The 27,479-nt window shown below is 40.3% G+C and overlaps 1 protein-coding gene and 1 long non-coding RNA gene across 3 annotated transcripts in view; one reads left to right on the forward strand and one right to left on the reverse strand.

Annotated features, from left to right (window-relative positions):
* Positions 1-428: 428 nt before the first annotated feature.
* Positions 429-27,479, forward strand: part of LOC112415429 (zinc finger protein 649-like) — a 37,527-nt gene continuing 10,476 nt past the window's right edge. Inside the window, exons 1-4 of one of the 2 annotated variants that reach the window (XM_024768433.1) lie at positions 429-558; positions 2,776-2,902; positions 3,177-3,272; positions 8,220-9,469. In XM_024768433.1, the coding sequence (XP_024624201.1) occupies positions 544-558; positions 2,776-2,902; positions 3,177-3,272; positions 8,220-9,469 (1,488 nt within the window). In that variant the 5' untranslated portion in view covers positions 429-543. Of the gene's footprint in view, positions 559-2,775; positions 2,903-3,176; positions 3,273-8,219; positions 9,470-17,317; positions 17,493-23,968; positions 24,107-25,540; positions 25,958-26,552; positions 26,902-27,479 lie in introns of those variants that run through there. The other variant, XM_024768432.1, reaches the window with a different exon arrangement.
* LOC112415439 (uncharacterized) lies at positions 483-17,256 on the reverse strand. Its single transcript, XR_003006314.1, has 3 exons — positions 17,174-17,256; positions 14,412-14,470; positions 483-608 (listed from the first exon to the last, which is right to left on the reverse strand). It is a non-coding gene; the product is annotated as an uncharacterized LOC112415439 (long non-coding RNA).

Consider the following 27,479-nt stretch of genomic DNA (forward strand, 5'->3'; position numbering starts at 1 on the left):
ACTACAAAGGAGTATGTGGACACGTGATTTTAAGGGGAAAAAATGTCCAGAGCCTGACTTCTATATGTCTTCTTTCCCAAAACTGATCTGTGTGAGAAGTCTTCTGCCATTCTTCTGCCAGGCTTTGTGCTGTGCTGGTTTTCCTTTCCCATATTCCGTTTCTCATTCATGCTACTTATACTTCACAGAAGCAAGGCATACCTCTCCCCATGTAGATTGTTATGTTTTACTGCCTCAGGGGCATCAAATAAGGGACGGTTAGAAGCACTGGCCTTGACTTAAGGTGGGTAAACAGCAGCAGTGACAGCATCTGGGCCCAGAGGGAATATATCACCCAAATGAACGTACTCTTCACTCCACAGGTCCTGGCTTCGAGGAGCAAGAGAAATCAAGTAAAGGATGAGGAGGATGTTCCTGGAGTTGCATATGGTCATTTCGTGGGACATCCGTTACCTGAGACTGAGATTTTGGAACAGAAACTTAGGGCAGATCCAGAAGAGACTAAAAACAACATCCTAGTTACTTGGCATTTCACAAAACAAGATGATGAAGGCTCAGGTGACTTTTGGTTTGTTTTATTCTTGATTCCCTCATGGATTTCCAGAAGGCTGAAGAAAAAAGCAGTCCAATTAAATGAAAAGTATAAATTGGGAAAAGATGGGCTCTGGGGAGAAATAAACTACCTTCAAAATCATGATGAAGTAGAATCAGATATATATTGTTCGTAGATTTCGTACTACATGACCAATGTTGGTATATAATGTATGACTCTGCAGGTCCCTCCTGGTTACATAAACCATCAACTTGCATGTAATCTGTCAGCCACTGCAACCAGAGAATCATGAAAAGTTATTTGATATGCATTGAATCTGAGGAGAAGGCAGATAATTTCCTCAGGAGATGTCACAATTTCATGGTACTTAAGTCTTGGGAAATTTCTTTGATGGTTTCTTTCTAGAGGTGATAACATGCATTGTGTTCATAGCATTCTTCTAATACTGATAGATATACAAGCAGGTTGTGTATGGCTGTTTCTTATATGATTATTCTGAGTCCTCTGCTGGACTAGACCAAGTAGAATTCAGTGCACAGAGTTTTTCAAAAGACCACAGCTTGGTGACTTATATACCCACACTTGTTTTGGGCTGGTTTTATCCTTGAATAAAACCTAAAGTGCCCAGGAAAATGTAAGGTTTGCCCAGTTATCAAAGGACATCTGTGAACAGGTTGTAGAATGGGTGTTTCAGTACAGATTTGGCCACAGGGAGTTATAAATTCTTGTTTGGTAATGGCTTGGGTTTTTGAGATCCACAGTTTGCTTTAGAACTTTACCTTATCTCAGAAAATACAGAGCCCTTCCGTGTGTTCAAAATCTAGTTATTACTGTACTTTTCGTACCCAAAAATGTTAAATATTTTGTGTAGACAGGAAAGAGCTAGACGTTGTTATATTTAATTGGAATAAAATTAGTGAACTATATTGAAAAGAAGAACTCATCTAAATATTGAAACTAGCAAAATAATAATCATCAAATTGATGTTTGGTCAGTTTAAAGCAATTACATCTAATCGTGGTACTGCTACTGTGCCATTCAACGAGGTACCAGTATTTCTGTGTGTGATGACGGTTATTATGTATTGACACTAAATTTAAATTCCCAAGTTGATAGAGCTATTGAAAATGAAATAATTGATCGAGTAATAAGGAAAATTTAACCAGAAAAAGTTCAATTGCTTATAAAATTTTGATAAATGAAAGAGAATATCCCCCCAAGAATCTAGTTGTTACCTCCCACCTCCTTATTGTCTTTATTTTATTTATTTGCCTTTATTTTAATTAAACAAATGATTCTTTGTGGTATAATTATATATATATTTATATATATATATATAACTTTATATATAGTTCCTAAAACCTTTGGAATTTCCTGAGAGACAGGAGTGTCTTTTTTTATCCATAACAAGCCCCTTTGAGCCATATGTGAGTTTATGCTAATTAGGTGACTCAGGATGGGCCCCTAGAGAGCTTCAGGGTGGGAGCTGATCCCCAGAAAGACCAAGCCTTGATTGGAACTTCTGGCTCTACCCTCTGATCTCAGTAGACAGGAGAGGGGCTGGAGATTGAGCTCTATCACTTGTAGGCAGTGGTTTAATCAGTTATGCCTATGTAATGGAACGTCCATAAAAACCCCAACGGGGTTCAGAGAGCTTCCAAGTAGGCAAACAGTCCACTTTCTGGGATGGTGACTCACCCCAACTCGACAGGGACAGAGGCCCTTGCACTCAGGACCCTTTTAGATTTGGCTCTATGAGCCTCTTCATGTGACCATTCATTTGTGTCCTTCATAATAAACTATAAAAGTAAGCATAATAATTTCCTGAGTTCTGTGAGTGGTTCTAACAAATTATCAAACCTTAGCAGAGAAGTTATGGGAACCCCCGAATTTGTAGCTAAGTTGGACACAAGTGCAGGGAACCTGGAATCTGGGACTTTGGACTGGTGGCTGAAGTGAAGGCAGTCTTGTGGGACTGAGCTCTTTAGCCTGTGGAGCCTGATGGTAACTCTGAGTTGTGTCAGATTAGGATTGAATTCAAAGACCAACTGTTAGGACAAAAGATGCTCCTAGTGCTTTTATCACTTAGGAGACTACAAGGTTTTAGGAGCGCTAAGCCGGCAACCAGGGACAGAGAACATTATATATATTTTCTATTATTTCACACCTTCCATTTCAATAATGAGAGAAACACTCTTATCGCATGGACTGTGTTGTTACAGGGATCGCTGACACTGAAGGATGTGGCCGTGGACTTCACATGGGAGGAGTGGCAGCTCCTGGACCCTGATCAGAAGGACCTGTACAGGGACGTGATGCTGGAGAACTATAGCAACCTGGTGTCCGTAGGTGAGGACGGCTCCCCTGTGCCCCTTGGATGGTGACTTTTCTTTCTTCAGCTTCTGAAAGAGTTGTTGCGTCTGTGGTGCTCTGAAGTGGGAGATTTTCAATCTCCTCCCCCCGGCCCCAGATGAGAAGGTATAATCTCTCCGCGGTTTAGAGACAAGCCTTTAATTTCCAGACATGCAGATCGTGCAGTCCCTAAAGTGTACCATTCTCATAGCATCACAGATCCCTAGTGCCATTTGATGAGCCTAAGTCTTCTGTTATTTCCCACGAACAGGGTATCAAGTTAACAAACCTGATATACTCTCCATGTTGGAACAAGGAGAACCACCATGGACCTTAGAAGATGAAGTTCACAGTCACCCCCATCCAGGTAAGTGAGAGAGAACCAGCAAGAGGGGGAAGGCTGTGGAAATCACTTTCTAGTCCTTTAGAGAAGGCATCCCAGTGGTGAGGGTGTCTGAAGATATAGAAACAGCCTCCATGTATCCCTTTCCTCATATGAGAGCTCTTTTTCTGTGCAAAAACTTAGAGGAAAGTATACCACTTTATCTCATCTTGGAATGAATCCCTGTTTATTTCTTCTTAGATGTCAACTTTCCCCCTCCTAGGATTATTCTTGCTTGGTTTTTCAAATCCTCCCATTCTTCACTTGTTAGAGTATAATTTTATGTTCCTTTCACATCTCTTGGTATGAAATTCCTCCTTCCGTGTCTCTCTTCTAAGACAAAACTTTGAATTCATCATTGTCTTCTGACTCATACACCTTCCTGCTCCATTGTGAAATATTTATTTCCCTTTACGACATCCAACTGCACCCCAGGTGCCTTACTCTTGTAGTAATGTGGTCTCTTAATGTGTATTCATCTGCTTGCTTGACTTCTTTTTACCCTCTCTGAGATTCTTCAAAGGTTCTGTTGTCATCCCTCTGCTCTGTCTCATAGGCTATAAAACCTTACTTTATTCAAATGTGTTAAGCTCTTTGTGGAGACTTGCAATTGACATGTCCCTTAACACTGTCTAATATACCTGCTGGTACCATATATTTTAACCTGTCTCCATGGCAGTTCCCAATGAGTTCACTCTTTTTGTGTGAGAAACTAGAACCATCTTCCCTCCCAGAAAATCCCTTTCCAACATCCTTTTTAAAATTGAGATTCTCTTGTACTTCTGTACATCTTAAATCCTGGCATTACCTTGAATCTTCTCTACCTTCTGGGATCCTGTATTTAATGCCTCTGCTGTTCCTGTTCTTTGTGTAATTAGGAAAGACGTTTCTAAAATTTCTCATTCTCATTTCCTAGCCTAAACAAAATCATAAAACCTCATGCCCACCTTACTGTAGTTCCTTTTTATATTTGTTAATCATTCTCTTAGTTAAACTTTAGATTTTGTTGCTGGATTCTTTTCCCTAAAGCTATCCTTTTCCTCCTCATAGTCTGATGGCATTAAGTCCCAGTTGACCATATTACTATGACATAGAAATTTCTCTTCTATCAAACACCTAAGTCCCCACTCTCAAAGAGGAGGCAGAAATTTAACAAAAATAGAGTTTCAGTTCTATAAGATGAAAAGAGTTAATGGAGAGAGATAGTGGTGATGGTTATACACCATTGTGAATGCATTTTTTTTTTTTTTTTTTTTTTTTGTGGTACGTGGGCCTCTCACTATTGTGGCCTCTCCCGCTGCAGAGCACAGGCTCCGGATGCGCAGGCCCAGCGGCCATGGCTCACGGGCCCAGCCGCTCCGCGGCACGTGGGATCCTCCCGGACCGGGGCACGAACCCGCGTCCCCCGCATCGGCAGGCACACTCCCAACCACCGCGCCACCAGGGAAGCCCCTGTGAATGCATTTTAATACACTGAACTGTACACTCAGAAATGATTAAGATGGTAAATTTTGTGTTATGTGTAATTTATCACAATAAAAATAAATGGGAAAAAATACACAGATACTATGTCTGGTGGTGAAAACGACTGTAAACCCCAAACCATCAGCATGGAAAATGGGGTAATAACTGGGGGTTTGCAATAGGTCATTTGGTCACATAGGGCCTTGTCATCCATTTCAAACACTTGATTTTCCTCCTAATGAGAAAACCTTTAGAAGGATTAGGGTATAGCAGTGACGGGATATAATTTATGTTTTAGAGGTATCACCTTGGCTATCAGTAGAAAATAGACTGGAATAGGCAGGTGTTGAAGCAGAAAACCAGATGTGAGACCTGGTTGTTGGTGACTTCAACCCAGCTTGAGGATGGTATGAAAAGATTCTGGAACAATAAAGACTGAATTTGCCACTTAAGTAGGTATGGGGTATATTTGTTTCCTAGGTAACAAATTACCACAAACTGTGTGACTTGAAACAACCGAAATGTATTCTCACGGTTTTAGATGCTAGAATTTGAAAATCAAGATATTGGTAGAGCCATGCTCCCTTTCAAAGACCTAGGAATGAATCCTTTCTTGTCTATTCGTTGCTTCTGGTGTGGCCAGAAATCTTTGATGTTCCTTAGATTGTAGACATGTCATTCCAGTCTTTGCCTCTCTTATTACATGACCTTCTCCCTGTATGTCTCTGTGTGTCTGTAGCCAAATCTCCGTCTCCTTAGAAGGACCCCAGTCATTGGATTAGGGTTCACTCCAATCCATTTTGACCTCGTCTTAACTTGATTACATATGCAAAGACCCTGATTCCAAATAGGGTCACATTCATAGCTACTAGGGGTTAGGGTTTAAACATCTCTTTGGGGGACATATTCAACCCACAATATGGAGTGTGAGAGGGGAAAAAGCAGATGGAAGATGATGCTAAGTATTTTTGATAGAAGAGACTAAATTTAGTGGGAAACAAAGAAATGTCTTTCAGAGCGAAGATTTTATGAGCAAAGCTAGGACAAATCATGTAATATTTACAAATTAAGCTTTTTAACCTGTGAAATGTTTCTGCTATCATTGAAGGCTGTACAAAATTCAAGTAAATGGTAAATATAGAGACTATTTCAGAAATTTAGAAGAAAAGTAGCCTAAAGTGGTATAGAGGGAATGAAGAGTGATAGTATCATAAAGTATCTTAGGTGAGAGAAATAGCTCAGTTTTGAATTAAGATGATAAGGAAACATGGCAAGAAACTGGAAATGTGCAAGGCCATGTGGGGACTGTCAAAAGATTGGCCTGAAACCAGCCATGTGGAGACCAATGTTTGAAAGTATTTGTTGGGGAGCTAGTGGAGTGGAAACTTGGATAAACTGGGTACATCATGGTAATGTAAACTTTTATCACCAGGCTTACTGTTGTGACTTTTGTGGTTAATAATAAAGGAGGCATGGTGGAGGTTAGGTTTTGTATATTCTAATTCTAGATAGTCTTATTTTTAACCTCGGTGGCAGCATTATAGAAATAATAAGGTATAGCCAGATGTTCTAAGAAAAACTAAAGATAAAATTGTCACGTCTTGATTCAGGAGGAAGGTGGTCCTATAAGACCCTTTAATTAATGCCAGCAGAGACATTACTGTATGATTAAGGAAGAAGACGCTGTTGTTGGCAAGTTGAGAGATTAGTATATCAGGGACAATGAAATGGGAAAAGTCCACCATGACATCCATACAGGTACAGAATAGTGAAGAAGGTGAGCATTCCCATGTCTGGTGCAGCAGATCTGCTTCTAAAAAAGGCTGTGCCCCACTAGCCTGTTGTGAAAGTCCATCAGGATCATCATGTCCCTTTCTGTGGGAACGTATGAGAATGTGTCACAGCTCCATGCAAGGTTAGAATGTGAGATTGGTGCTTTGGGAAAGTGAATTTGATGATGGTCTACCTAACGAAGAAGAATGGCAAGTTTTATCAACAGGATGAGCACCCAAGAGTCTGTTAGAATTTTCTTGAAATCATGACCTGTATGTCCAACATTCTGAGTTGCCTCTTTGATGTATATGTTCTAACACCCACGTCTTCTTCTTTCTCTACCAGCGTGGTTATGTTAGGGTCTCTTCAGAGGGCTCTAAGAATCCCAAAACTCTATGTTGACTGACTAAAGCTTTCGTCTGTGCCTTCATCTTTTTTCAGTCTTCATGTTTCTCAGAAAGTGATCTCATACAATACTCTGACCTTAAATAATATATATTTCTTTGTTTTGGGTTTTTGTTTTTGTTTTTTTGGCTGCACCATGCAGCTTGTGGGATCTTAATTCCCCAACCAGGATTGAACCTGGGCCCATGGCAGTGAAAGTGCCAAGTCCTAATCACTGGACTGCCAGGGAAGTCCCCTTAAATAATATTTACATACTGATGTTTCCACATTGCTATTTTCAGTCAAGACCTTACTCAAGTCTTATCATCTGACTGGCTTTTCCGTGTCTGTGCTTGGATATTATCTCAAAAATGATATGTTTCAAAATGTACTTGGTTTTTCCCTCACATTCTGAACTTGGTTTCCCTCACATTCTGAAGTTCGGCGATATTCCTCATCTTGTTAAAAGGCACTACCCAACTACCCAATGGGTCAAGCCAAATACTCAGGCGTGCACTTTGATTCCCTCTTTTGTTACCTCTCCTCACATCAAATCCATTAGTGAGTCTTGTTTATCCTTCCTTCCAAATAAATCCTGATATCTTCCACTTCTTATTTCCTTTGCTTCTTCAAATCACTGTCACACTTGGAACTGCCTACTTTATTCCTTATCTTATTTGTTTATTGTTTCCCTTTCCACCCATAGAATATGGCTTCAGTGAAAGTAAAGAATTTTTACCCTGACGGCTGTTATCTTTTGGGTTGTTTGGCGTTTTATATTACTCTGTCTTTAACAATTTCCAAGAGACAGGAGTTAGTGTTTAATGGATACAGAGTTTTTCAGATGGGGAAGATGAAAAAGAACTAGAGATGAATGGTCGTGATGGTTGTACAACAATGTGATTGTACTTAATGCCACATAAATATACACTTAAAAATGGTAAAATTTATCTTATGTATATTTAACAATTGTGAAAAGTTTTTTTTTAAAAAAAGATAAGGTACTTTTATACTTGGAATTTCTTTTATATTTGATATCATAGGTTTTCCATTAAAGAGCCAGCTCACCCCAAGGTATTTTTTTTAAGTCTTTATTGAATTTGTTGCAATATTGCTTCTGTTTTATGTTTTGGTTTTATGGCCATGAGGCATGCGGGATCCCAGCTCCCCAACAAGGCACCGAACCCACACCCTCTGCATTGGAAGGTGAAGTCTTAACCACTGGACCACCAGGGAAGTCCCCCAGGGTATTTTTGAAGCAGTTTTATTCCATATGATACTCATGGAAGGGTTAATTGTTCTCTTTCCTAGAAACTGATAAAGTGGATGATCATATGCAGCCACACTGGCAAAACCAAAATATACTGAAGAGGTTGGAACAGTGTTATGAACAGAATACATTTGAGAATATTATTTATCAGAGCAAAAGTTGTTTTCCTTTGAGGCCAAATCATGATGTATTTGATTTACATGGGAAAACTTTGAAATCATATTTAGATGTAATCAACCTGAGTACAAGCTGCAAAAAAATGGAGCCTGCTGAGTTTAATGGAGATAGGAGATCCTTTCTCCATGCTGATCATGAGCAAACTCATACTGAAATTAAACATCGGGACATACACAAAATAGAGAACACCCACGAATGTACTGAATGTGGGAAAGCCTTCCTCAAGAAGTCTCGGCTCAATGAACATAAGAGAATTCATACAGGAAAGAAACCCCACAGATGTAGTGTCTGTGGGAAAACCTTCTCCAAGAAGTTCAAGCTCACTGAACATCAGCAAACTCACAAAGGAGAGAAACCCCATGAGTGCTGTGAATGTGGAAAAGCCTTCCTCAGGAAATTTCAGCTTACTGAACATCAGAAGACTCATACAGGAAATAAACCCCATGTATGCAGTGTATGTGCGAAAGCATTCTACAGAAAGTTCAAGCTAACTGAACACCAGAGAACTCATACAGGAGAGAAACCCTATGAATGTCCTGAATGTGGCAAAGCCTTCTTTAGGAAGGCAGAGCTTGTTATACATCAGAGAAACAAAAGAGGAGAAAAACCCCATGTATGCAATGAGTGTGGGAAAGGTTTCTCCAGAAAATCACAGCTCATCCTGCACCAGAAAATTCATACAGGAGAGAAATCTTATATATGCAGTGAATGTGGAAAAGGTTTCATACAGAAGGGCAATCTTATTATACATCAACGAACTCACACTGGAGAGAAACCCTATGGATGCACTGAATGTGGTAAGGCCTTCAGCCAGAAGGCATGCCTCATAGCACATCAGCGATTTCATACAGGAAAGACTCCCTTTGTATGTACTGACTGTGGAAAATCTTGTTCACAGAAATCAGGACTCATTAAACATCAGAGAATTCACACAGGAGAGAAACCTTATGCATGCAGTGACTGTGGGAAAGCCTTCACTACAAAGACAATGCTCATTGTCCATCAAAGAACTCACACGGGAGAGAGGCCCTATGGATGCAATGAGTGTGAGAAAGCTTTCTCCCACATGTCATGCTTGGTTAAACATAAGAGGACACACACGAGAGAGAAACAAGTAGATTCAGTGAAGGTGGAATATCCTTCCACAAAGGGTCACAGTTTATTAGATACTAGTGAACTCATGCAGGGGGAAAACACTGTTAATATGGTGACTGTGCAGGTGCCTTCTGCAACCCCTCAGACATCATTAAACATCAGTGGGCTCCTAGCAGATAGGAATGTAGTCCTTATGGAACAGCCAGAGGCCAGAGGTGCACCCTCAGGAGATAACAGAGAGTTTGTGCAGGAGAGAAACTTCATGAATGCAATGAATGTGGTTATGCCTTCAGTGGTCAATTATATCTTATTTTATGTCACAAAAAACACATAGGAAAAAACTGGTACATTCTATTTGGAAAAGCCTTGAGCAATAATGTATAGCTGATTATATGGTTATGTATAAAAAGCAAACCTATGAAGGCAGAGGTTAGGAAAGCTGTGTTTTGGAAGATAGACCCTATTATCAGTGATTACCAATGTCATCAGTGAGCTTATAGTGTGTAAAAATATGAGAGTGGTAAAGTCCTTCCCTCAATAGGTGTCACTATATACTGGAGAGAAACTTGGAAGGCAGTGAATGTGGCAGGGTTTTCTGCCCCATCCATTAGCTGATGAAATCATATACAAATAAAACACTGTGAACACACTAATTGTGGAATATCTTACTAAAGTTCTTGTGAATCAAAGCCTGTGAAAATGAGAAACATTCGAGAGCTTTATGTACCAATTCCCACTTCATAATACATTACACAATATACCTGATGTACATTTTTGGACAGGAAACCTTGAACAATATTCCTAGTTACTATGCTTATGATTCCATAATTTTAAGGAGAAAGACAGTCTACCCCACATCACTGGTTAAGGTTATCATGTTATACTCATTTCTCCTAATTGTGGATTCTTTTTCTTTTTTTTTTTTTTTTTTTCTTTTTTTTTTTTTTTTGCGGTACGTGGGCCTCTCACTGTTGTGGCCTCTCCCGTTGCGGAGCACAGGCTCCAGACACACAGGCTCAGCAGCCATGGCTCATGGGCCCAGCTGCTCGGCATGTGGGATCTTCCCGGACCGGGGCGCGAACCCGCGTCCCCTGCATCGGCAGGCGGACTCTCAGCCACTGCGCCACCAGGGAAGCCCCTCTTTTTCTTTTTTTTAAAAAAAAAAATTATCTTCAATGCCCACCCAATATATGATTAGCTGCTGCATTTCTTAGGCTCTAAATTTATTTAAATATTATTTCAGACAACTGAATTCCCTCACAACAGAAATGAATATTAAATTCATAAATATAACTTAATGTCCTTGGATGAGCTTAAGTTCAATTTATAAATAAGACTAAGCATTATACCATAAAGGTCACTATAAATGTGATTTTAAAAATTTTCTAGACTTGAAAAGGTAGTGAAATCAGGTTTGCAAAATGAACTGAAAGCCCAAGGACAATTAGTAATTTAAACCTATAAATTAACTAACAAAATACATTCCAACATAACTCTTGGTAGTTTTTTTCCTGAAAACATGAAAATAAAATGGGCAATTTGAACACAAATTAAGATGACTCTTCTTGCTTCCATCCTAGCTCTCTCTTCTCTGATTATCCAAATTATTCTCAGAATCCTGGGAATATGAAAATCTAAACCGGATAACTATTCAGCTGCATTCTTCCCTCTGGAGATAGCTCCCTGCCCAACCCTTCCCTTTGCCTCACTGATGGAATTGATATAGATGTCAGGAAGAATGTTGGGGTGGTTCCATTTCCTCTCAACTAAGGGACTCTCGAGTCTTACATGTTTGAGTGTCACATGAGGAAGAGAAAAGTAGATCATCATAGAATCAACTGTGGCCTGGTATCATACTTCACAGAGCTGGATCGACTGAATCAGATTGGGAATAGGTCAAGGAGCTCTGGAAGTGTGGGCTCAATCTGGTTCTAGACTGGAATACTATAGGCCTTTAACCAATCTGGCAAATATTTTCAGAATCTCTATAATTACTGAGCTGTAGCCAGGAGTAATGTCAGTAGGGACTGGCATAAAACTGATGTAGTGTTAAGGTTCAGACCAAGTCTACTGCTGGAAAACTGGGATTTGAGGAAGAGCATGAGGTCAGGTCCCTTAGGGAGAAGCTAGGAGTGGAGGTATGTAAGTAGATGAGGTATCTTAGTGGCATTGTAAATGATTTCTAAAAAACACATGATGTAAAAACTTAGAATTACTTGAAGAGAACATCTCAATTGTTTTCTTAAGGATTTTAATGTGGAATATATGAGGATTTTAGATCATGTATAAACATTGCTATATCAGTTTCAATACAAAGAAGAAATATAACAAATATCAAATAACAAATATCATCTTCCTGAGTTTGTGCTCAAATATAAGGTCTTGAATGTAAGTTATAGTCTGTAAAATTTAGACTGTAAGCTTCATGAAGAAGTAACAAGTACTTCTACTGTTTAGGGACCTTCTGTTAACCCCTATATACCAGATGTCTAGAATGCCTGACAAAGAGTAGGCACTCATTGTTAATTGGCTGAGTCTCATCCAATAAGCAGTCCGGTCTTGCTCAACTGAGATCTAAAGTAGGATCAGAAAGGACCAAACTGTTTCCAAGTAACTTTAATGTATCTCAAAACAAACCTCAAGAATATTTATAGGAGTGCAAACACATTAATTAACAATGTTTGTCATCCAACCAAAAATTACCAAGCATGCATAAAAGCCAGAAAGTGTGACCAATATTGAGAAAAACCAATCAGAAGTGACCAGAAACTGACGTTGCTAGATTGAGCAAACAAGGACAGTATGATAACTGTATAAAGTTATAACTGTATTCCATTGGATCAAAAAGGCAGAGAAGTGATTAACATGTTAATTATAACAATGTGTAATGGAGTTTAAAAAATATTTTATATGTTACATGTTCATATTTTATAAGCCCTCCCATAATATTGTTTCTTCATTCACTATCTTGAGAAGAGAGTGGAGGGCAGTTTGAGAGATTTCCATCTGGCGTTCCTCACAATGATACCTCTTACCCCATTGGCTGAGAACTCAAGGCTTTTCTCTTTTTAATAAAAGCTTTTATTAGCTTTTGTTCTCTTTGTACGTGAGTTTCTTTTGCCTTGTCATCAACTTCACTGGTCTTTTCTTTTGCATACCCTAATAGGTTAAAAAACTGCTCATGCTTTTTAAGACCCCCCCAACACAGCCCCTTGTATCATTTTGGATAGTTTCTATTGCTGTGTCTTCAAGTTAACTAATCTTTTCCTATGCCATGTCTAATTGCCATTAATTCCATCAGTGTATGTTTTCTTTCAAATTGTAGTTTTTAATCTCTAGAAATTTGACTTGGGACTTTCTTTTTATATCTTTCACATCTCTATTTAACATGGTTTACTTTTAACCTATTTGTCACTTAATATTTAAAGTGGTTTTCTAGAAGGTAACATATAGTTAGGCCTTGCTTTTTTATCGAGTTGACAATATGTCTTTTTATTGGGGTGTTTAAATCATTTATGTTTAATGTGAGAATGTAGTTAGGTTGAGATTAAAAATGTACAATTTGCTATTCATCCCATCTATTTTTTTTTTTAATTTATATTTTTGGCTTGTGCTGGGTCTTCGTTGCTGTGCGTGGGCTTCCTCTAGTTGCAGCAAGCGGGGGCTACTCTTTGTTGTGGTGCACGGGCTTCTCATCACGGTGGCCTCTCCTGTTGCAGAGCACAGGCTCCCGGCACACAGGCCTCAGTAGTTGTGCAACGCAGGCTCAGTAGCTGTGGCGCACGGGCTTAGTTGCTCCGCAGCATGTGGGATCTTCCTGGGCCAGGGCTCGAACCCGTGTACCCTGCATTGGCAGGCAGATTCTTAACCACTGTGCTACCAGGGAAGCCCCCATCTATTCTTTGCTCCCCTTTTCCTACCATGTTTTGGAGTAACTGAGTATGTCTTATGATTATTTATCTTCTTTGTTGGCTTATTTTATTTACTTATTTATTTATTTATTTATCTATTTATTTATTTATTTATTTATGGCTGCACCATGCGCGGCTTGTGGGATCTTAGTTCCCTGACCAGAGATTGAACCCTGGGCCCCCAGCAGTGGAAGCACGGAGTCTAACTGCTAGACCACCAGGGAATTCCCCATAATTTTGTTATTTAAGTGGTTCCTTTAGTTTACAGCATGTATCATTAACTTGTCAGTATAAGTATTATTATATATACCTCTTCGTGTATAGTGACAGAATCTTATAATAGTATACTTCCATTTTCTGTAGCCAGATTAGCTTCATTGAAGAGACTGTCTTCTGGATGCTCCTGGGATATGTATTTAGGGGATGGGTAAGCTGGTTTTACATGATAAATCTACATTAGCATTCCTAATTCCATATACTTTTGGATACTTTACAGAATATGGAACAAGGAATTTCTGGCATTTAAACTTTAATGTAGTTCACCTTCGAGTCAAGTTTCAGTCAACCAACCAAGCAAACTGTTAGAGCCATTCTCACTGAGCTCACACATAAAAGCCAGAATCAATTCATAGTAAGCCCATATTAAATTTGCTTGATCCAAAATCATATTCCTTCCACCATGACCCCACAAATGTTTCCCAGATTTCTACTGAACACATTAAGCAACATTTTTAAAAGATAAATACTTCATGACTACATTGGGTTTATCCAAAGAATGCAAAGTCGGTTAAAAGTTGTCTAATTTTATAAACAATGTAATTCACCACTGTATTAGACTGCTCTTGCTGCCATAACAAAATACCAGCGTAGGTGGCTTAAACAACAGAAATTAATTTTCTCATAGTTCCAGAGGCTAGAAGTCCAAGATCTAGGTTCCAGCAGATATAGTTTCTGGTGAGACACTGCTTTCTGGTTTCTCTTCTTATAAATAAGGACACTAAACTTCCTGGAGCCCCACATTTACAACCTCATTTAACCTTAATTACTTACCTTAGGAGCCCCATCTCTGATTAGAGCCACACTGGGTCTTAGGGCTTCAATATGTGAATCTGAGGAGACACAAACATTCAGTCCATAGTATTCCTCCACTGGCCCTGTCCCCTCCATTTCATGTCCCTCTTGTATGCAAAATACATACATTCCATCCCAACAGCCCCAAAAGTCTTAACTCATTCCAACGTTAACTCTAAAATCTATATCCAGGCCTTCTCTGGTGGCGCAGTGGTCGAAATCCGCCTGCCAGTGCAGGGGACATGGGTTCGATCCCTGGGACGGGCAGATCCCACATGCCGTGGAGCAACTAAGCCCATCAGCGCAACTACTGAAGCCGTGCGCCTAGAGCCCATGCTCTGCAACAAGAGAAACCACAGCAATGAGAAACCCACGCACTGCAACAAAGAGTAGCCCCCACTCGCCGCAACTAGAGAAAGCCCACACAGCAACGAAAACCCAATGCAGCCAAAATAAAATAAAATACAATGTTAAAAAAAAAAAAAAAGTCTATATCCGAAGTCTCATCTAAGTCAGATATGTGTAAGACTTGAGGTACAATTCACCCTGAGGCAAAACTCCTCTCCAGCTTTGGACCCCTGAAAACAGGTAAGTTATGTGCTTCCAAAATACAATGGTGGGACAGAGGTGGGATAGATATTCCCATTCTAAGAGAGATAAATCGTAAGGAAAAAAGGGGTGACATGTCCCACGCAAATCCAAAACCTAGAGAAAAAAATTCCATTAGATCTTAAGGCTTCAGACTAAAGTCTTTTGTTCAATGCTCTACCCTCCAAGCATTTTAGGTCACTGTTGTAGGTGGGAATCATAACACTCGCTACAATGAGGAAATAAAACCAAGTAACTTTACTTTTCCATTCTGCACACCAGTAGTGAGACAGGCTGGAATCTGGGACACTTTGCTGCAGTGCTTGCACCTGGACAAAAGTCTCCTCCAGCAACAGAATACAATGAAGCTACAATAGAAGGGACTAAAAATAACTGCTGTGCATGCACAGTTGGGGCCAATTATGAACAAGATACAAGACCAAAACCCAACTGCCACTTCTGAGGTACTGAGAGCAAAAGCCAGGGTCCTGTGCTTAATCCCTGCACACAGTCCTACAGGGGATGGGCAGACTACCTAAACCACCCTCCTGCCCCACCCCTAGACCTGCGCCCTACCCTCACCCCATTTAAGGGACCAACTCCCCACCCCCCTACCCCCAGCAAGAAAGGGAACCTGTTACTTGTTTTCTCTCCCTCCTGCTGCAGCACCAGTCACAATAAAGCCTTGCCTGAGTTTCTTATCTGGCCTGTTACCAATTTCTATTGATTAAAGAGTCCAAGAACCCTAGTCTGTAACAGTACAATGTACAGCTCCACGAAAAAAAAGTGTTATTTTTGTCTGCTTTTATACCTTTCATATTTCCAGCACCCAGACCTCTGTTTGCCACACAGTACGCATTTTATAAACATCTGCTGGGTCAATAAATGAATGATTAATCTCTTTACTTCGAAGGTTCTCTGAGCCAGGTTGTACAATTATAGGGAGTGGGGTTTAATCAGTTGGGCTGCAATACTTAACAGAATCACTTCCCTTTGTCAGAGCTTTTTTTAAAAAAAATTAATTTATTTAATTTTATTTTTGGCTGCATTGGATCTTCGTTGCTGCGCGCAGGTTTTTTCTAATTGCGGCGGGGCGGGGGGGATACTATTCGTTGCGGTGCGGGGGCTTCTCTTGCTGCAAATCACGGGCTCTAGGTGCCCAGGCTCCAGTAGTTGTGCCACACGGGCTCAGCAGTTGTGGCTGCCGGGCGCAGACTCAGTAGTTGTGGCACACTGGCTTAGCTGCCCTGCGGCATGTGGGTTCTTCCTGGACCAGGGCTCGAACCGGTGTCCCCTGCATTGGCAGGTGGATTCTTAACCACTGCGCCACCAGGGAAGTCCCTTTCGTCCCTTTCTCAGAGCTTTTGCTTTAAGGACAGACTCTCTTTTTATTTATTTATTTTGCGTTACGCGGGCCTCTCACTGTTGTGACCTCTCCCGCTATGGAGCACAGGCTCCGGATGCGCAGGCTCAGTGGCCATGGCTCACGGGCCCAGCCGCTCCGCGGCATATGGGATCCTCCCGGACCGGGGCACGAACCCGTGTCCCCTGCATTGGCAGGCGGACTCTCAACCACTGCGCCACCAGGGAAGCCCCCAGAGCTTTTGCTTTAAAGTATTTCCCATCTTTGTGGAAGCCCGGCTCTTCCCACCGTGGTTGGGGGAACCACGCTTCTTCACAGCCTCAGCCCCTTTTGCCAGCCCCTGATGGACAATGTTCCCCATTTCCCTCCACACCAGTCAGAACAAGAGCTGTATAATCCTGCGTTTTGCCCACTCTCAGACCAATGCCCTCCTCAGCGGTTCTCTAAACCCTACAATGGCCTTAAATGCAGCTTCCTCCAACACCCCCTCCAGCCAGCATTCCACTAGCCGGTTCTCCTTCAATTGTTGCTAGGCTTGGCTTGGGTCCCTCCCCCCGCCCCTAAATTTCTTTGAGATGGTTGCGCTTGTTAGCTTCTCTTTATCCTTTAAATCAAAGTGCCTTCATGTCCGCGACCATCTCTGCGCTCCCTGCAGAGATCCGGGCAGGCTTGACTTTCTGAGAAGCTAAGCTTTTGTGCAGCGCCCCTGGCGAATGCTGCAAAGTCGGGGCCCAACGGATCAAGTGACCTGGAAAGGGGGTGAAATAGGTCGTTTTCAACTGCTTCTCACCGTTTTTGACCTTCCCGCGGAATGCAGGAAAAGGAAGACCTCCCCCGTCGCTCGGCAGTACGTGGGAAAATGGCGGCTCCCGGTAAAGACCCTATAAACCGGCGCGGAAATATTGCGTCATAGAAGGACGAGGAGGAGCCAGATTCCGGGGGTCTCTGGAACTGCGGTTTTTGGACCTCGTCGGCCACCATCCTTTCAGCTTCTGAGGGTCGTGTCCGCCGCGTGGGTTGGTCGCCGGGCTGCAGACATTGAGGCAAAGTGTTTAGAACAGCGGTATCGTGATTTGCCTCTAACGGTGAAGACGGAGCTCATCCATCAGGTCAGTGTCCGGTTCTGGGCGTGTCTCGGGGCCAGGGAGAGCGCGTTGGGGTGTTTTGCTGTTTTTGTTCCAAACCACGTAGAGGTCGGTGTTGGGGGGAAGCGAGTGATGATCCTCGCTGGGGTGTTGTGTGTTAGCGGATCAGTCGGGGAATCCGTGTTGAGAGTTCCCCATGGAAAGGGAGGTCACGGGGTTCCGTGTTGGTACGAGAACTTAGGAGGTTTTTTGGAGAGTAGCGTTTGGGGTGACTGAGGTTGGGGGGATTGGGAGTCGTATCCGCGTTGGGGACAGCGTTTGGGGAGCTTATCGCATATTTAATTTAGAAATGGGGTTTCTGGTCTTCTTGCGTCCATGTTTACTGTATATTCCTATTGAAAATAGGTTTTCAGGTTCATCCCGACCCAAGTAATGACATTCTCATCCTCCTAAATACGCCTCCAGAAAACAACTCTTGTTTAAATTTAGTATATCTCATTTTTGGCGTTGGGATCAGGTGTGTAGGTATTGGTATAATTTTATATATTTTTATCTAACTTCCTGTCATAACCATTTCCATATTACAAACTCTTTGGAAGTTTTCTTCTTTCTTTTCTTTTGAAAAAATTGTTCCAGGGCTTCCCTGGTGGCGCAGTGGTTTGAGAGTCCGCCTGCCGATGCAGGGAACACGGGTTCGTGCCCCGGTCCGGGAGGATCCCACGTGCCGCAGAGCGGCTGGGCCCGTGAGCCATGGCCGCTAAGCCTGCACGTCTGGAGCTTGTGCTCCGCAACGGGAGAGGCCACAACAGTGAGAGGCCCACGTACCGCAAAAACAAAAACAAAAACTGTTCCAGTTATGTTCCATCACGTGGGTGTTTTGATTGAGGTAGAACTGATGTAGATCTAGGTACTACACTTTCAGGAACACGTGATGGATTTCCTCTAACTCAAGTTTTTTTGTTTTTTCTTTGACCAGCTGTGATTTTTTTTGTATGTGTCTTGGACATGTTTTATTATGTTTATTTGTAAGTAGTTTACACTTTTGTTGTAACTGTAAATGGTGTCATTTTTTCCCCATATGACTCCGCTCCCTCTTTTTTGTTTCTTTTATGTAATGCACAAGAGCAAAAATTAAAAAGATATGCTGATTTTGTCACCTCATTCCACTCATGTTATTACTGATAGCTTCAAATTGATTACTTCATCTTTTCTAGTTGAGCATTTTTGTCATCTGCAAATAATGTTGGCCAGGTAGCAAGTGATGGGACTGGAGTAAGAAGAACCTGCTTCTGCCTCTGACCTGGGTAGGTTAATCACTGAGTTAAGCTTCATCAGTTGTGAAGAAAGCTGTCATGGTTCCCACTTCATAGCTGTTAGAAAGATTAAATGAGCAAAAGTTCTTTAAGTACAAAGTGTAGTGCCTGGCGCATGGTATAGTCTGGATAAATGGTACCTGCACTTTATCAAGTTATTATTCTTTCTCCAAGCCTTCCCCACCCCCAGCTTTATTGAGATGTAATTGACATAAAACATTCTATAAGTTCAAAGGTGTACAACGTGTTGATTTGATACACTTATATATTGCAAAACAAACCACCATAAGTTAGCTAACATCTGCATTATGTCACATAATTAGCATTTCTTTTTTGTGGTGAGAACATTAAAGATCTACTTTTTTTTAAAACAACTTTCAAGTATATAATACAGTATTATTAACTGTAATCACTATGCTATATATTAGATTCTCCTCAAAGGCTTTTTAATTTTATTTTCATTCATAATTTCTTTCTCTTTAAAATTTCCTTTGATTTATGTTGCTAGATTTCCCAATATCTTATATTCCTAGAAGAAACCATACTTGTTCATAATGATTTGTTTTTTTAACATGGGGCTGGATTCTATTTGTTAATATTTTATTTAATATTTTTGCATCTAGAAATAAAAAGATGTTTTGGATTTGCTTCAAAAATAATGTGTGTGGGGGGAAATAATAATCCAGTGGTGGTAGGGAAGTGAGTGGTGGTGTATATAAAAAGAATTAGATTTGAGTTGATAATTATTGAAGTCACATGATGGATGTGTGGAGTTTGATTATACTGTTCTTTGTTGGGTTTTTTTTTTATACATGACGTTTAATTATACTGTTCCATCTTTTGCTTGAAATTTTAAAAAAATTTTGTGAAAATTTATAGGTGAAACTGATCTGTACTTTCCTTTAAAAGTTTTTTTCAAGTATAACAATAAAAAGTATAATAAAAATTAATTATTAATTAATTAAAATTAATTGATATATTAATTAATTTAAATTTATAATTAATTATAAAAATTAATTTAAAATTAAAGAATAGAATATTACAGCACCTTAGAAGCCCCCACTTCATCCTTATCTCCTCCCTCCTCTCCAGAGGCAATTATTATCCTAAAAACATCATATTAAATATGCCTGATTGTTAACTTTATATGAGTAGAATCATACAGTACATGTTCTTTTGTGTCTGGCTTCCTTTGTTCAGTATTTTGTTGTGAAATTCATCTAAGTTATTGCATATAGCAGTAGATTGTTTCTTTCTATTGCTGTATAGTATTCCATTCTATGACTATACCCCAGTTTATTTATCCATTCTGCTATTCATAGACATTTGGCTTGTTACTGGCTCGTGGCTATTATGAATAACGCTTATGTGAACATTTTTGTACATGTATTTTGGTGCTGCTGGATATATACTTAGTAGAATTCCTGAAGTATAAAGTATGCTAGATACAAGGAAAAATGACAAATGCTCAGTCGTAACAGGTACATGTTAATATACCTGTCTCAGTAACAGAGACCAAGGAGACAAAAATCCAGAAGGCTATAGATTAATGGGCCAGCAAACTTTTTCTGTAAGGGGGTAGATAGTCAATATTTTAAGCTCTACAAGCCCAGTGATCTCTGTCTGTACCTATGCAACTCCGCCACCGTAACATGAAAGGAGCTTTTGAGAATACATTAAAAAAATGGGTGTGCCTGTGTTCTAAGAAAACATTATTTACAAAAACAGGTCACCAGCCCACCAGTGCTGACCCCTAAAAGATTAGAATAACATGATTAAAAAACTGACCAATATAAAACTCTCCAACAATTTTTCTTAAACGCACATAGAAAATTTCTAAAAAGTTACTGTATGGTGGGCCATAAAGCAAGTCTAAACAAATTTCAAAGGATTGAAATCATACAGAATATTTTCTTTAACTGCAGTGGAATTAAGCTCTAAAGCAATACCAAAACAACACCTAGAATTTCCCCATTTGTTTGGCAAGTATGCCATAACCCATCTAAATCATCCATGAATCAAAAATAATTACAGTGGAAATGTCTGAATTGCATTTTTAAAATTGAGATATAGTTGAGTGAATTGCATTTTATCCTACATGTCAGTTCTTGTTGAGTTCAACTAAAGGAGTCAGTGGAGGGAATTTATAGCCTCAAATACATATGTTAGAAAAGAAGGAAGGATGAAAATCAATGAATAAACATCTATCTCTACAGGTCTCTTTCTTCTAATCTATCAATTAGTATTTTGAAATGCCTGCTTCATACAATTAGTTGAGAAACTTTTCATCGTTTTCTGTGATGTGTGAGAGTTTACATAATATTGGCATCATCTGTACTGTACGGATTAGGTAGAACTCATAAAGCCCTAATGACTTTTTTCTTCTTTTTTTCATGGAAACTCACAGTAGAGAGAATAGTATAATATGTACCCATCACTCGGCTTCAGCGTGGCCAATCATGCTCATCTGTGCCGCCACCACTTCTGTTTTTCCTTTGGAGCGTTTCATAGCATGTCCAAGGTTTCGTGTCCTTAAACTTGTAAATCGTCCAGTATGCATATCTAACTTGTAAGGTCATTTAAAAAATTTATAACCAGAAGGTTGTTTTCAAATGTATCAAAGTTAATAACAATTCTTTTATTTCATCCAATATCCAGTCCATATTCAGTGTTTTTATGATCATCTCAAAGTTGTCATTTAACATTGGATTGTTTGCATCATGATCCAAGTAATGTACGTGCGTTACATTTGCTTCTTATATCTCTTAGGTCCCTTTATTTTAAACTTACTTTATTGAAGTATAGTTGATTTACAAAGTTGTGTTAATTTCTGCTGTCTAGCAAAGTGATTCAGTTATATGTATATATATTCTTTTTTTTTTTTTTTTTTTTTTTATTTTTTTTTTTTTTTTTTTTTGGACAATTTTTTTTTTTTTTTTTTAAATATATTTATTTATTTATGGCTGTGTTGGGTCTTCGTTTCTGTGCGAGGGCTTTCTCTAGTTGTGGCAAGTGGGGGCCACTCTTCATCGCAGTGCGCGGGCCTCTCACTGTCGCGGCCTCTCTTGCTGCGGAGCACAGGCTCCAGACGCGCAGGCTCAGTCGTTATGGCTCACGGGCCCAGTTGCTCTGCGGCATGTGGGATCCTCCCAGACCAGGGCTCGAACCCGTGTCCCCTGCATTGGCAGGCAGATTCTCAACCACTGCGCCACCAGGGAAGCCCTATATATTCTTTTTCATGTTCCTTTCCATTATGTTTTATTACAGGATATTGAATACAGTTCCCTGTGCTATACAGTAGGAGTTTGTTGTTTATCCATTAGATCCCTTTTATTCTATAACAGTCCCTCTTCCATTTTTTATTTTGTCCTCATGTCTCAATATGTTGTGCTAAGAAGCATACAGCATCATTAATGAAGGATTCTTGCCTAAAAAGTTAAATATAGAAATAATCAAACCTCTAATTTAACTACCCAGTTTATAGGAAAAACTGAGAGTGAGGTGGTGAGGAACTGGGGAGGTGAGGAAAGATAAGGAAGCAATCAGCCAAATCCAGAAGGTAGTATATCCTATGGGACAAATGACTTGTTCCCTTCTGCCTTCCCTCCGTTCCTTCCAAAGCATATATAGTTATTGATTTATAATGACTTGGCAACATCTTTACTTTTATTTCAAGTGGGGATGTTTTTAATTTAAATTTTTAAAATTTAAATTTTTAATTTTAATTTAAAATATTTTGTGCTCATTGAAAAAGATGTAAAATTCACATCCTAATCTATTGAGCCAACCATAATAATTTTTTATATAATTTTAAAATTTTTATTTATTTATTTTTGACTGCGTTGGGTCTTTGTTGCTGCGCGCGGGCTTTCTCTAGTTGCAGCGAACGGGAGCTACTCTTCATTGCGGTGCGCAGGCTTCTCGTTTGATGGCTTCTCTTGTTGTGGAACATGGGCTCTAGGCTTGTGGGCTTCAGAAGTTGTGGCGCACGGGCTCAGTAGTCGTAGCATGCGGGCTCTAGAGCACAGGCTCAGTAGTTGTGGCACACGGGCTTAGTTGCTCCGTGGCATGTGGAATCTTCCCGGACCAGGGATAAAACCCGTGTCCCCTGCATTGTCAGGTGGATTCTTAACCACTGAGCCACCAGGGCAGCCCCTACCATAATAATTTTAACATTGTTATATTTCCTTTTGTGAAATACAGAATCATATGATACATAATGGGTAGAACGTGCTTTGTTCACTGAGCTGTATATTATGGACATTTTTAATTTCAGGAAGTATGTTAAAATTTTAAATTATTACAGTTTTCCATTAGATGGATTGTGACTATTCATTCAATTAATCGTCTCTCAATGGACCTTACATATGTTTTGTGAACCTTACATATATGTTTGCTCACTTTGCCACTGTTTTCTTTGCATAAATTCCCCAAAACAGAATGTTGGATCAGAAGCGATTTTATTTTGAAAATGTTCAGTACATAATGTGAGAATATCCCCCAGTAATATTCTATCATATAATACTTACAGTATTTATCTAAAGGAGTGTTATCATTTTTCATATCATTTTCATGTCAGTTTCAAGCACTAACTAAACTCTTATTTTTTATTACTGTCCATTTCAATTACTTGGGTTTTCTGGGTCTATAGTAATATTGTGCAGAAGGTTATTTAACTCTTTTTTTCTACTATTAACAATTGCTATTTGATTCTTTTTTCTAATTGCATTTGGAAGCATGGTCGGACCAGTGATGAATGAAAACAGTGATTCTTGCACCCCCTCTGAGGAATGCTTACAAAGTGTCACTGGCTCTCAGTTGGGCATATAAAGTGTTTAATGTTCGCTTTGTTTTTGTTTTGCTTTAAATCTTTTTCCTTTTTTCTTCTTTAAGTTTGGAAAGAAATAACGCGTTACGTGTACAATTTAAATGTCAACTACAGGTCCCAACTCCATTCCTTCCTCTTCCTCCCTAGATGTAACCACTAACTTGGAATTTTACATTATGATTATTTTTGGACTTTTAAGTGTGTGTGTGTGTGTGTGTATCTACAAACAATATATAATATTTTTGTGTGTTTTACAAGTTTACATAAGTTATGTTATATTTTATATATCCTTTTACCAGAGATTTTGTTCATTATTGTTTTTTTTATCAGTGAGTCGGTTTTTTTTTTTTTTTTCACAGCGTTACTGACACCAAATGTGCATGACTTTTCCCCCACACCGGCCAGTTCTCCAACTCCCTGGATGTCCTACTGGGTGTCCTACAGTTCACCTCAGTTCTGGCACTACCAGGATTCAGCAGAGACCTCCTCCGCCACAGGTTAAGGGCTCAGTCCCACACGACCGCCTCCACTTCAGATGTCAGTTGCAAGTCCCAGGGTGCCACCAGTAATTCTGGCCAGCTGGCTATAAGTTGGAGGTTTCCATGCCTCCCGCTCCAGTTCAGTAATTTACCAGAACAGCTCACAGAACTCAGGAAGACGCTTTACTATTACCAGTTTATTATAAAGGATACAGAAGAACAGCCAGATGAAGAGGTACACAGGGCAAGGTCCAGATGAGTCCTGATCACAGGAGCTTCTGGCTCTATGGACTTGGGTTGACCACCCTCCAGGCACCTCAGAATGTTCAGCAACTCAGAAGCTCTCTAAACCCTGTGGTTTAAGAATTTTAATGGAGGTTCCATTACATAGGCATGCTTGATTAAATCATTGGCCATTGATGGTTAGGCTCGATCTCCAGTCCCTCTCCCTTCCCCAGAGGGCCAGTGGTGGGGCTCAATGTTTCAATCCTTTAATCATGCCTTGGTCGTTCTGGGCGCCAGCCACTATAATCTCATTAGCATACAAAAGATACTCTTGTCACTGCAGAGATTCCAAGGATTTTAGGAGCTGTGTGCCAGGAACCCAGGACAAAGGCTGGCTATCTATTTCCCATTGTACCGCAGCGAGTCTAAGGAAAGTAGCCACTCCATTCCAAGCCTATTATGGGTTTGTAGCAAAAGCAGTACCAAATTTAATGAACTGTTTTTTCAGTACCATTTAGACTTTTTCCCCCTAACGTATTATTTATTGGCTACTCTTGGCTGCCAACCTGACATCCCTGCCCCCTTTGTTAAGAAAATGCCTATTTTATTTCAGTAACCATCCACCTGGGAACTTGACCTTAACCTCAGTTTGGTAGGAAATGCAGATTAGTCTTACCAATGGGGGTAGTTCCATTGCTATTCTCAGTTTCACTGATGTGTTCCAGGCATGAGCATTTGGTGCAGCTCTGATCTGCTGGGCGTGAAGGAAAGTCAGGCAAGGAGCTTCTGGGAATCGTTGGATCCTTCATCCTCCCACAGTAGAGATCTCAGTTCCAACCCATTCCAGCCTAACCACCTCTTCCTACCTCTCTCCTGTCCATAAGGAATTCTGCACTTGAGATGTGTACCATCTCTTTTTGGGCTGCACTGCAGGGACGCTAGACTGAAGGGCTGGGGCTGGGACAGAGTGGTCTCAGGATTGGAGATGGGGGTGGTGTGCATGTTCACCAGTATGTTTACCAGTAATTGGTCAGAGAATGGGCAGGGACGAGCTCTCTGGATGTGGAGGATTCAGGAGAGCTCAAGAGAGTCTTTAAGAATAATTTGCTGCCTCATGGGATGGAAGCAAAATTCAAGTTGACCTTATGGTGTTCGTGTCCTCAGAGTGTGAGTTTCTTTTGTTTTCTTTCTTTCTTTCTTTTTTTTTTTCCTGCATATGGGACTTAGTTCCCCAACCAGGGATTGAACCGGAGGCACGGATGGGGCTTCCTTTGCATTCCTTGTGTGGAGGGAGCTGTCTGGATGTGCACAGGGAATATGACAAGTGCTGATTCCAAAGGCCCTGTTTTTGCAACTGTGACTGTATGACCCCCTCACAGTATGATACACCAGGGAAGTTTAGTTGTTAAAGTACCTGAGAAAGAGAACAAGTTTGTATTGTGAGGCTGTTGGAGGAGGGAAGTGTCATAATGGAGAGGCGCAGATATGAATGCAGATTCCCACATTGCTCCTGAGGAAGGGTGTTAACTTGGGCAACACGCTTCACCTGACCAAGCTTCAACTTACTGGTGTTTAAAATTGGAGATGATAATGAAGACCTTACAGAACAGTGTTGAGGATTACAGAAGATACGGCTTGTGATCTGTTAAGTACCTTGATCTTTAAACTGGGATAATTGCCTCAGTACAGTAAACAGAAAATTTAGATGTATGTGGGCTCAGGTGGTTTTAAGTCAGTTTCCAGAGCCACCTTTTTTAAAAAAATTTTTTTTGAAGTATAGTTGATTTACAATATTGTGTTAATTTCGACTGTACGGCAAAGTGATCCAGCCATACATATATATACATTCCGGTTTTTTGGTATTCTTTTCCAGTATGGTTTATCGTAGGATATTGAATATAGTTCCCTGTGCTATACAGTAGGACCTTGTTGTTTATAGAGTCACCATTTTTGTACTTTATCTTTTCTGAAATGGATCTATGTGACAAGACCATGAGCTGGTTTTTGTTTCCCATCTCCTCTTACACATTCACTCTCTTCCAACTTTACGAAAATAAAAGGCATCCCTCTCGCCCATTCCATATCTTCCTGTGAGCCACAGCCCCATGATGTAAAAGCTTTCAGAGGGTTAAAGAGACATGAAATATTGGGGCCCCTTCTCTTAGTGTGAGTCCACATAGCAAGGGAGAGAGAGCTGTGGTCCCAGGCTCAATCATTGAATTTGCTCTTGAATTCACAGGTTCTAGTAATAGAAGAAGAAGAAGGAACATTTCAGTAATAGAAGAAGAAGGTTCCAGGCTTGGGAGATCATCATTTCTGGCAGCAGCCTGACCTGAGATCTCTGACCACAACTTCCAGGCAGGCCCACAGAGACAGAAGACAGAACACCAGAACACACCCTAGAGTTACATGCCTTTTTTTTTTTTTTTTTTTTGGCCGAGCCGCTCGGCTTGTGGGATCTTAGTTCCCCGACAAAGGATTGAACTCACACCCTCGGCAGTGAAAGCACAAGAGTCCTAACCACTGGACTGCCAGGGAATTCCCGACACGCCCTTTCTTAAGAACTGGAGAAGATGATCAAGGTCCAGGTGAGGTTTGTTTTATTGATTTTATCCTTTGTTTCCCGGTGGACTTGTGGATGCTTCTAAAAAAGTTTGGTAAAATTAGAACAGTATATGTTGATAAAAATCAGGATCTGTTGGAAAATAAATTTAGCCTGTAATCTTAAAATCAAGGCAAGTTCAGAAGCAAGATATGAGGGCTCTAGGGTTCGTACAAAGTTCTTAATGTTGGAGCATAGGTAGGTGACTGTGTAAGACCCTCGGGTTGCCTTAGTTTTGAACTTGAGTCTACTTTTCTTGGCAGCCATTATAACAGGAAAAATGTGAAACGTTACATGATTTGCATTGTCTGTGAGGAGAAGGCACACCAGTTCTTTAGGGGAAGTACACATTTCACCACTCTTCAATCTTTTTTTTTTTTTAATAAATTTATTTATTTATTTATTTTTGGCTGCATTGGGTCTTGGTTGCTACGCACAGGCTTTCTCTAGTTGCAGCGAGCGGTGTCTACTCTTCATTGTGGTGCATGGGCTTCTCATTGTGGTGACTTCTCTTGTTGCAGAGCACGGGCTCTAGGTGTGTGGGTTCCAGTAGTTGTGGCATGT

Source organism: Neophocaena asiaeorientalis, unplaced genomic scaffold, assembly GCF_003031525.2.
Source record: "Neophocaena asiaeorientalis asiaeorientalis breed wild unplaced genomic scaffold, Neophocaena_asiaeorientalis_V1.1 scaffold629, whole genome shotgun sequence".
NCBI lineage: Eukaryota > Metazoa > Chordata > Mammalia > Artiodactyla > Phocoenidae > Neophocaena > Neophocaena asiaeorientalis.